The 11,896-nt window shown below is 34.0% G+C and overlaps 1 protein-coding gene across 1 annotated transcript; it reads left to right on the top strand.

Moving 5' to 3' along the window:
• The first annotated feature begins 908 nt into the window (after positions 1–908).
• LOC149134350 (uncharacterized) lies at positions 909–11,798 on the top strand. The gene is made up of 6 exons (XM_089355949.1): positions 909–1,482; positions 3,024–3,353; positions 5,325–5,416; positions 7,486–7,634; positions 9,147–9,253; positions 10,574–11,798. The coding sequence occupies exons 1-6, from the start codon at positions 1,470–1,472 to the stop codon at positions 10,621–10,623; spliced, it is 741 nt and encodes a 246-aa protein (XP_089212075.1). The 5' UTR covers positions 909–1,469; the 3' UTR covers positions 10,624–11,798.
• The last annotated feature ends 98 nt before the right edge of the window (positions 11,799–11,896 follow it).

The raw sequence follows: 11,896 nt of genomic DNA, 5'->3' as shown, positions 1-11,896 counted from the left end.
GTGATCGTGCTGACTATGCTTTATCAAAGAGATTTAATAATACAGAAACATACCCTGATTGTCATCCAGACTCATACCTTATTACATGGTACAATTCATGCTTTAATATATTATTTCGGAGTTTCCTCTCTTATCTGTTTCGCTAAGTAATTGATATTAACGCTAATGGTTTTTTGTACTAATTACGAGTGCAGTTTCAGTTGATGAAATACCCTTTCTAGGCGCTACATTGTGTATGTTAATATCTATGAGAGAGCCTGACCTCTAAGCGGTTTCGCAAACTATTTGAAATTACCACCAATATTTATTTTATCATATTTCACCCTTTTAGATGAACACATTTGTATAATGTGGTATCCATTGAACACTGTCCCAAACAAGATGATGATGGTTACAACTTCTTTGATAAAATGACTACTCAATGACTCCTCAATGAAGACTCATTGAAACCTATGGATACACAAAAACAACACCAACACTAGACTGCTAATCTTCCAAGCTCCGTGTCTTCTGTTACACTGACATACGCCTCTCCTAATCTCCGGAGTGTACCTCATCTAATCTCTCTTTTGTACGTTATTTCAAAAAAACTTTTAATAATTTTAATTATGCAATTTCTTTTTCCTCTACATTTAACTAGTAACACGATTATCCAAGTAAAAACATCGAGGCTAAATCAATATGTGATCTCGGCCATATCCGAACGCACAATGTAGGATTAGAATAAATACTGTAAATATGTTCGTTCACTAATTAACACGAAAATTTGTGGCATCCATGCCTTTCTCGGGGTGGGAGGCACATTATCAACATTTTATTCGAAAGAAAATATAAACATATCATGGCGTCCTCCAATCAATTCTCAGCCACCTATTAGTTACCGATGATATCGATCATAATTTGTCTAGAGCAAAATTAAAAATTAAACAAATTGAAAACCAATCAATACAACACAAAGTTAAAGTATATCTCTTTTGTTCACCGAGCGCATAAATGCATGTAAATTGTGTCAAGTAGTTTATATGCGTTGGTCAGTGGATAGAAGTGGAAACAGATTGGAAAAGGAAGCTTATCTTAAAATTGATAATTTTTTTTATAACCTTGATATTAAAGCATTCTGGAGAGAAAACAAAACAGGATAAGACCGCAAGTTTAAGAACGTGTTGAAGAAAGCTGAAATAGTCTGACGACAGCATCTAGAGTTAGAGAGGAAGTAAGTTCAAGTTGCTCACCATTGATTAAAACGTTGGAAAACATCTGACGATATTGTCTTTTTAAAGCATTGTCTTTTTAAAGCATTGTCTTTTTAAAGCATTGTCTTTTTTCCTGAATTGTCAAAACTAAAAGATAAAAAAATAATCTTGTTTATCGAAATTGGATAACGCAGAAGATATTGTTTCCTGTAAGACACTTCTGATTGATCAAATTTCAAGAAAAATTGAAGCTGAATTAGCAACTCCGTAACAGTCATGAACCTTAAAGGTAAGTGAATTAATTTTATTAGGAATCAAATGAGTGACAGTAAACACAATTATTTCTATAAATCTGTGTTTAAAAAATTCTTTAAGTGGTATGTGCTTTCATTACATTTGATTTTATTATTATCATATCCTATATCCATAGATCCTGGAAGGAAGGGCGGTGGGTTTATAGAAGTCATGGTTCGATTAATAAGGTATATTTAATATTCAGTTACGTACATTTAAATTCTGGTTTCAAATCCTATTGTGGCAAGGTTTTCTTTTCTTTTTGTCTGTCTCCTGTCTGGCTTCGGTTTATGTTAGAAATCATTATTATTTAGAAAAAGGGTACTAGATGAGACAATCACTTAGTATCTCAAACTAAATGCTAATACTTAGTCTGTATTCGACTTTACCTTTTATATTAAACGAGATGATATTAAAAGCTCAAGTATAAGCGCAGGCATGGCAGTATGGTAAGACGTTTGCTTCCCAACCACATGATTTCGGGTTCAGTCCCACTGCGTGGCACCCTGCGGAAGTTTCTTCTGCTATAGCCTCGGGCGGAAGAAAGCTACCTGAGTGGATTCGGTTGACGGAATTGTAAGAAGCCCGTCGTATGTATGTATGTATATATATATATATATATATATATATATATATATATTTGTGTGTGTGTGTGTGTGTGTGTGTATGTCTTTGTATCTGTGTTTGTATCCCCACCACTGCTCGACAACTGTTATACTTCTTTTATTTTTCAAAATTAAGATAAACAATGTTTTTTTCTTTTATCTAAACTATACTCTCCTTCATTTTTTACAATGCTCTTCCAGTTATCTGGTAGAGTTGCAAGTCCTCTCTTCTAAAATTCACTTGTCCGTGACAAAAATACTCCTCCAGTATGTTCTGACCTCGTCTACAGAATTCGTCGAAATGATTTTGAAGACTGCGGAATAAATGATAATCAGATGGGGCATTATTCGAGGAATATGGTGTGGGGGTCATAGTTTCCCATTCAAACTGTTCCAGCCTTTAGAATATCATCCTCGTATGTGGTCGCGATTGATCCTGATGGAAGAAGACCTTTCATCTTGAAACCAAAGATGGTCGTTTTTCTTCTAGCGCTGACTTAAGCCACCCAAGGTGCTCGCATTATCGTTTGGTTTAGGCTTAAAAGTTCAAAGTGGACTAAACTTCTCAACAAATAGATAACAATACCTTCTTTAGCCTGGGGTGCCGATGTTTCTCCTTTCCCGGTCCACTGTTTTCGGTTCTTGACATTTTTATAGGGAACCCATTTCTCGTCACCAGTGTCTATTCGGTCCAAAAAGGGTTCATTCGTGAGACGTGATAGCAAAGAAGAGTACACATTCGCTCTAAGCGAGCGATCAGACTCGGAAAGTTTGTGAAGAACCCATCATCATCATCATCATCATCATCGTCGTTATCATCATCATCATCATCATCATCATCATCATCATCATCATCTTTATTATTATTATTATTATTATTATTATTATTATTATTATTATTATCATTATTAAATATCCGTATATTTTTCAGGAATGGCAACTTCAGCTGATTATCATTTGTTTCTCAAGTTGATGCTAGCTATGACACTTCTATTTGTCGGCGCTCCCATAATTTGCAAAGCAGAATATAAAGAGAGTAATTTCCGAAGAATTACTAAATCAAAATGTCTAAAAGGCCAATATAACATAACTGAGAACGTAGCATCTCGTATACAGTGTGCAATCCTGTGTTTATCACAGGTTGATTGTGGATATTTCAGCTATTGTAATGGCGCATGTCACATGCATCGTACGTTTTATAAGACTGAACTTGAAGATTATGATTGCGACTGTTCATCATATATGTTGATTTATAAACACAGTATGTAAATCAGATTTTCCTTGTTTTTATCATTTTTGCACAATGTTTCCACCATTAACGCTATTTAATGGTTATGTACGTATATATATATATATATATATATATATATATATATATATATATATATATACATATATATATACATGTATACATATACATGCATACACCCCCACCCCCCAACACACACACACACATAAGACCTATAAAAAATTGAACATTAAACTGAAGAGCTACTAAGAACTTTCTGGTTGTGTGCATGTTAATAAAATATTTGAAAGGAGAGGTTGCCAGTCTTACAAATATCCGAAACATTTTGGTGAAAATGAAAACTTTTCTTTACAAACAGTTTTTCTCGTTGCAGTAGTAACTCATAAGATAATCCCCGGTAATCTAGATTTAGTACGTACTATTTACAATCATTATCAACAGAAGATAAAGTATCCAGCATATGTATAGTCAATCCAACCTTCCTAAATTTATAATTCAAAACCTAATAAGAAATATGTCTTCAATTCCATGTAAGGAAACTTTATAACAGTGGTGTCACAAAAAAATACATGATATAAATGATTTCAAGACTGCATAAAACACTAACCCTTAAACTAGAAAAAGAAAAAGTATCTGGTTTGAATTACTCTTCAGCATAGAGGTACCCACACCGATTTGACGGGAATGTTCCTGTCAAATATTCTATATCCTACATTAATTTTATAAGAATATAAATAAAACATAAAAAAACAGACAGAGTTGGAATTCTTTTGAATAATATATATATATATATATATATATATATATAATATATAGTACGTAAGAGTCCAATTAATAACGATTAATAATGACATGGAGTATTTATTAATTAATATACTAATATAATACATGAAATCTTAAATTCTTAAGTTGTAAATCTATTCACAAAACCAATTTTGATGACGTAATAGCCGTAATATATATACGTATTAAATTCAAATGCGTCAAACGTAAGCATGTATTAATACATACACTCTCACACTCACACATACATATATGGAATAAAATATGAACGAATGACTATAACGGTAAACTTTTATTCTCAAATAAATGTATACATATGAATATAAACAGTTATTTGTTTAATACAAGAATATAATAGTGACCTCTTATTATCAAATAATCATACACATGCAAACACAAATATATGTATTTTATTAATTATCTTACCGTTTCATATAATGTAATATATTTTGGTGTTTATCTGATACTAATATCAAACGTTCTGAAGAGATTTTCGTTTATGCATACTCGTACGTTCATACACATAAATATAATTGTTAATTTTAATTAATGACTCTAAAGATTGACATTTAAAAAAAAATTATAAACGAATGCGTATGAAAATGAACTGATTCGTTTCGATAAGCTTTTTACTAATATGAACACAAACATACACACACATAAATCGACTTAGAAATTAAACATCTATATACACACATACACACATTAACATAGACAACTGACATACACATTTATAAAATGTTTATCTTTCATTTGTATTATATACTACCAGAGATACCCGGCGTTGCTTGCGATTAAAATGGCATAGTTTTTATTTTGTTCTTTTACTTCTTTCAGTCATTTGACTACAGCCATGCTGTAGCATCCCTTTATTTGAACAAATCAACGCCAAGACTTATTCTATCGGTTTCTTTTCCCGAACCGCTAGTTGACGGGGATGGAAACATAACCCCATCGGTTGCCAAGTGATGGTGAGGGTACAAACACAGACATACACAAAAATATGCACATATATACGATGGACCTATTTCAGTTTTCGTCTATAAAAATTCTATTGCATTTAATAATGTTAAAATCAATCAAGTATACTTCATAGTACTCTGTGTTGCATATTTCTTTTAAAATATTAATAAACTTCCTTACAATCTTGTCTGTATATTTACATCTAAACCATTGTTTGCCATTTATTGTTCATTACAGGCAAACAATGGCAGAAAGTATTTAAGTTGAACAAATTCTCATTCAATAGAAGTCCTATATATTTATACTGGGACAGTTTGCCTATTGAAATGGTAATGTATTTTTGAAATTTCAAAATGATTTTCATTTAAATAATACTTTGTCAGTTCCCTATCTCTTGAGGTATTAAATTCTTACCTCTTCCGGTCGATATTGCAATGGCGCATGTAACTTGTGCTGTTGGTATTTTCCACTTCATCCTTAGATTTAAACAGGATCCTGTTTTGAATTCTTGTCTTATTTTCGTACATGATATATCTATAACTAGATTATTAGACGGCAGGGCATAATCTGAGAGCGGCTTGGTTTCTTTTTCTTGCTAGCTAGGTAACCACATAGAACATTCTAATGTAAGATATCGATGGTAAAACTATGTGTTGCAGAAAATCATATCAACTACGTGTATGTTTTTTTATATATAAAATGAGCAGTTAGTCCTCACATACACACACATTTGCATACATCAATACAGAAGAATACACATACGCGCACACATACACACATGCAAACACACCAACATATGTTGAGATAGATTACCTTTGGTTATTTCTTGAACTTAAAAGGCTTAAACAAAACAAACCTTTACCACACAAGTACAAGAAATCAACTAGTGAAGAACTTCTACGCGATCGTTCCATCTGTTGGAAATAACAATGAAATCTTTCTCACATCACACTCTACTGCCTTCAAACACGAAGGAACTATCGCATAATATTTTCTTAAATACAGTGTCAATAAAAAAAAAAAGAACTTGATAGTCTTAGCCGGAATATCTTTGATGATAGATCAACACCATCAAAGGAAATTTCAGGTTTAAAAAAACAATCGATGAGAATGCTGAGGCTTCAATCATTTTAAAGTGTGAAATAATCCTCGTTATGTTTGTTATAGCTATTAAATGCTACATTATTTAGTAGTGTCGTTGTTTTGAGTTTGGTGATAGCAGGTCCCTTCAAATCTCAAGATCCTTTCTTAGGATTCTTACATAATAAGGGATTGCAGGTCGAAAATCCTAGTCTTAATCCCTGTATCCGTCAGCCTTGGCAAGGTAGCGGTTTGAGCCTTTTGGGTGTTATCCGAGTGCAACAACTACCACGAAATAATTGTTGTCTTCGTCTTCCTTTTTTGCCATCTCTAATCATAACTAGTGTCTTTGGTTCAGTAATTTGGTCATTGTTTATGTGTAGTTCCCATAACATATTGTAATTACCATTGACAGTCTAACTTCTAGCTCATATGCATACCACTTTCCTGTTATTTCGTAGACACATACTCGTCTAAAATCTCATTGCACGATTTTACGTACACACTAATGACCGCGTTTATTTTGATTTTGTGTTAAATTACTACATTCATTCAAAAGATGGTAAATAGCTTTGTCTCATTTCCCACAGATTATCTATTTCTCTGACTGACCTTTGCCTTTAGCAGCTTTGCCTTAATATCTTGTTCCAAAACGGCTACCACTAGCGATTCGGTTCCTGGATTCAGGTTTCCATCTGTCAGCCACAACCAGCATTCTTTGCTCCTTACTTGATTTCTTGCACCAATTGGCCATGTAATTCGTTATCTTTCCAGCTATTTTTCGCGTCGTTCATCCTTCTGTACTTGATTTCTTCTACTACTTCACTAACATGTTGGATATCTTCAGCCGCCAATAGTGTTCTTTATTTACGACATACCACGTAGGTTTTCAGCCTTAGTATTGCAGTATGCATGACATTTTCTGCTTTTAAAAATCTTGTCTCCTTCCTTTCTTGGTAGATGATTTACCTTCACACATGGTTTAGACAAACTCATAGACGGGCCTGGATTTTTTCAGTATGCTTGTCAGAAGAATTAACATAACGACAAAAATAACCAAGAGTGCGGTTTCCTCTGTGTATTTTCACGCTTCCTATCAATTCATTTAAGCATGCTATTTTTTCTTCCCAAACTATCGTTGTTTTCAAAAGAAAAGTATACTTTGTCATTGATCTCGAATGCCCCACTTTTCTCTATATCTTTTTCTCGCACTTTTTGCATTTCCCTATAATTCATCCTTATCTTCTTTTTTCTTTGCGACGCTCGCCTCCCTCTCACTCTCTTAGATTATTGATCCTACTCAACTTTACATTTGCAGGTGGAATTACATTTCAAAGACGAACATCAAAGCCAAAAATTCGTTTTCAAAGGAACTGGGACAAATTCTACATCGTGGTGCCAGGAAGATAAACTCATCTTTCATCCTTTCTCAGATGATACTCGATTGAGCTTTGCAGTTGATATTAAGTATATATTATCTCCTTATTCTTTGTTATCATCTTTAATGATTTAATGATATAATGATAATAATAATAATGATTTCTAACAAAGTTATAGAATCTCATAATTTGAAGGAAGGTTGAATCAATTTTATAGGGTTCAGTAATTAACAGGTATTTTCTGAATCCGGCCATTTGATATTAACCTCTCTCATTTCAGGTATGAATGTTCTGCATCATGTAGATTTCAGGTTTTGTCTCTTTTTCTTCTAAAATAAGTGAAATCTAGAAAGACAGATTAACAATAGCGTGGACAGATTATAAGAAAACGACTTGATTCTGGAAGAGCAAAAGGGATGCTTCCAATGCTTATAATGCTGTAAAAATCAATAAAGTTAATTGATCAATGAAACTATTACTGAAGATAGCCGCAAGAAAAAAGTGTTTCAGCATGACTTGGATTGATTATCGACAGGTTTTGACAGTATTTTCCACACATCGAACCTGGAAAAACATTAGCTGTGAACAAGAAATAATAATATATATATATAAATCATGCAATGAATAAACGACGAAGGTCGTTGCAGCTCCAGACAAAAAGAGGGTATCATAAAAACTAAGTAAATCCCGATTAGAAGAGGAATATTTCAAAGAGACCCACTCTCTCCCCTCCCTTTCTGTCTGACATTGACTTATCTAACTGACATGTTAAACAATCTCTTGTATATGGATGGTCTAAACTTCTATGCTGCAAGTGATAAAAGCCTGGAAATATTATTACAGAGAGGGCAAGGATTTACCAAAGAAATAAATATGAAACCCGGCTTAGAAATGTGCGAAAAGAACTTTGAAAACTAGTTAAGAGTAACACTATCACACTGAAAATGAAATAAGAGAATTAGACTGTAGCGAGACATGTTAGCACTATTTTGTTGTGGTGACATAGCACAGTCGTGATACGCTCAAAACATCCAATCGCTGCTGGCCGCAAAAGGATACACGTGACCCAGCAGTGAAGCGCGAGTTTTCAAAGGCAATAATGAGTTCCTGAGAAGACATCGAGATGTAAACACAACTGTCTCCTAGAGTTAAAACCACTGTCTTCTTTTGTTTAAAAAATCTGTAATTCAAATAATAGGGCAAGTGGGAATTGATGGAGTATCATGTTTTCTAAGATAATCTTTGAACTTGTTTCGTCTCAACTAACCCTTTACCATCATTGGTGAATGTGATCCAACATACATTATGTTTACCAAAGAAATGTGAAAATTGTCATAGCTGGAATGCTTTTTGATAGTAGATCGCCTTGATCACAGCTGAGCTGAAGCTAAACACCAAGATCTGATTTACCCAAATTACTCGTCATTTTCACATTCTATATCGTGAATAACTCACAAGGTATGAGACAATCACTAATCGCAAAGATGAAAATGCTTACTCATCGATTTAATCAAGCAGAATGGATTGTTGTAAATTTAGTTGTAAAATTTTTCATTATGATAAACTTTATTAAATTCATCAATTGTAACATTAATTTCAGAGAACCGCATTTTCGTGTGGATTGGGGAGCAACTACTAATTACGGAAACTGGATTGAAGGCAAAATGGAAAATGGAACACGCATACTTTATCGCAAATACGAGGGTGGTATGTAACATGTATCTTCTTGTTTTGAGTACACATAATTGTGCATTTTATGTTTCCATGAACGTGTGTGTGTGTGTGTGTGTGTGTGTGTGTGTGTGTGAATGAATGTGAGAGAGAGAGATGAGTGTATGTTTGTGTGTATGTATGAATAGTGTTTGTATATGTGTATATGCATGGATGATATATGTATATGTGTAAGTGTGTGCATACTTACATACTAATTATTTTCTTGTAAGCTAGTTTTTAGATCTATTTTCGTTGGGGTCAGTGAAAGTGAAAGTATTTAAAAAAGGCAATTAGTAATCATCAACCCTAGAAAGAAAAAGCAAAGCAAAAAAAAAAAAACCCCAAAAAAACAAAAAAAAAACGAAAGAACCCAGAAAAGCTCAGCGGTTGTTAAGTCGAAGCTGTTCAACATAGATTTTGGCAGGGGTGCGTATTTCCACTACTCCTGTCCATATATCTTATGAACTGGATTGATATGCGCATCCCTTGGGAAGTGCTTTAGCATCGTTATGTTCAGGATCAGCCGGCTGATATTTAGAAGTATCTTATGTTACTTGATTCAGCAGCAGGCGATTTCTAGCATACAGTGAATGAGTTCGCTGTCGAGTGCTGCAAGACAAGGATGAAGACAAGTGGTGGGAAGACTGTGAAACTGGAATTCTCAAGAGAGTCTTCCAGTACCCTGTGCGTGTTAGTGGAACAGGTATCTTGGGGCCATATTTTCGAGTGATGGCAAGCAGGAGCCTGAATTGAATGCTAGAATGGTAATGCAATGTGTAGGCTCAAGTATTCGATCCTTAGAAAAAGAGGTAACTGAACAAGCCAAACACGCTATCTTCAGTTCGGTTTTTGCACTTATCCTCACCTATTTTCATCAAAGTTGAATAATAACTGAACGAATGCGATTGCGAATACAAGCGGCCGAAATGAGGTTTCTTATACGGACGTTTGGACTAACGTCATATGACAAGGTGCGTAGCTTGGAGATAGGGTGTCTCTTCAGGTCAAAAGGCTACGTATCCGCATTGAGAAGTCACAGCTTCAGTACTACAGATACGTTATTAGAAGGTCGCTGGAATTTTCCAAACCGAATCAACCGGCAGAAGAACTTAATGTAGACCAAGAACGAGATGGCTGGATAGTATCCATAATCTTATTTAGTCATGCTTTGGAATCCATCGGGAAAATCTAATGACGGTTGCCTCTGGTAGGACCATATGGAAGAGGTATGTGTGTATGTGTTTCTGTGTTTATTGAGAAATATATGATCAACCTCATTACTTTGTTAACAAATGTTTTTCTTAAATTTTTCAGCAGATGAAGTTGCTCTTGATCTGATGGTCATCTCTGTCCTTTTCAAATAGAATATGAATTAAATCAGATATTGTGTATGCTGATATCCTTACATACATCGGTGCATTCATGCATACATACACACATACATGCATACATAAATGCATAACACATAGATAAATACATATATACAATCATAGACACATACATACATAATACAGGAGTAAACACACATAGATAGATAGATATATAGATAGATAGATAGACAAACAGACCGAGAGAGACAATTAGATACATAAATAGGATAGATAGGAGCAGACACTTAGAGACAGATATAAAGTGTAAATGTAATGAACAATGAAAGGTGATATCATAGGAAATGATTATATGTTGCTGTTTATCTCCAAGGCCCTATCGAAAGAGAAAATTACACTCAAATGGATTCGAATGATGTTCATTACCTTTTGCTGCATATCTTGGAAGACATTGTCTAACGTGTGCTGATAATTTCAAGTCGATAACGTGTAATTTGAAGGAATGTGTCAGATGCTATAATGACTCTTTCATGATAGAATTATTGTAGGCGTGTGTATGTATGTGTGTTTATATGTGAGAGAGAGAGAGAGAGAGAGAGAGAGAGAGAGAGAGAGAGAGAGAGAGAGAGAGAGATAGAGAGAGAGAGAGAGAGAGAGAGAGTTAGGGAAAGAGTGTGAGAGAGGGGAAAGTGAAGGACTAAACAGCTATTAAACTTCAAATTGTCTACAATCGAAAATCATAACGCGCTTAGAATTCTATCAAAATGGTGCCTTCTTGTTTCATTTAACGAATACATATATAAAAATAGTACCAGTTATCGAAGTTCATTCAAGATATCCACTTCTCACGTTCACACATATATGTTAGTTTCACACATACCTACTTATACGTCAATTGTCTCCTGCAGTTTATATGATTTTACACTAAAAAATAAGCTCTTTAATTTTTAGTGATCACCTAACTATATTTTACGTTTGGAACTAAGAGAAATCTGACTGTAGTCGCACTTTCAAGCAGATACACTAATAACTCTGTGACACCTGCAGTAAATTCTTTGAAAAAAATCACCTGAATCTATTTTACAATATAACAGCAGATGTATCTTTAAATTCCTTATTGGAGAGTTTGTTTCACCAGCATGTATCGATGTTTAAATTGGAAATTGAAGATATTTCTCACACATGCACTTTCACTTATCTTTTTCTGTCATTTGCCCATTAAACTTTCTGGAATATTCTGATTTTGCTTTCCGAATTTCATAGTTGAAAAGTGACTATTCTTTGTTGTTGTATATATATATATATATAT

The sequence above is a fragment of the Octopus bimaculoides genome, chromosome 8 (genome assembly GCF_046866305.1).
Source record: "Octopus bimaculoides isolate indiv1 chromosome 8, ASM4686630v1, whole genome shotgun sequence".
In the NCBI taxonomy this organism is placed as follows: domain Eukaryota; kingdom Metazoa; phylum Mollusca; class Cephalopoda; order Octopoda; family Octopodidae; genus Octopus; species Octopus bimaculoides.
Note: the sequence above shows the minus strand (reverse complement) of the source record. Positions and strands in the feature narration are given on the sequence as shown.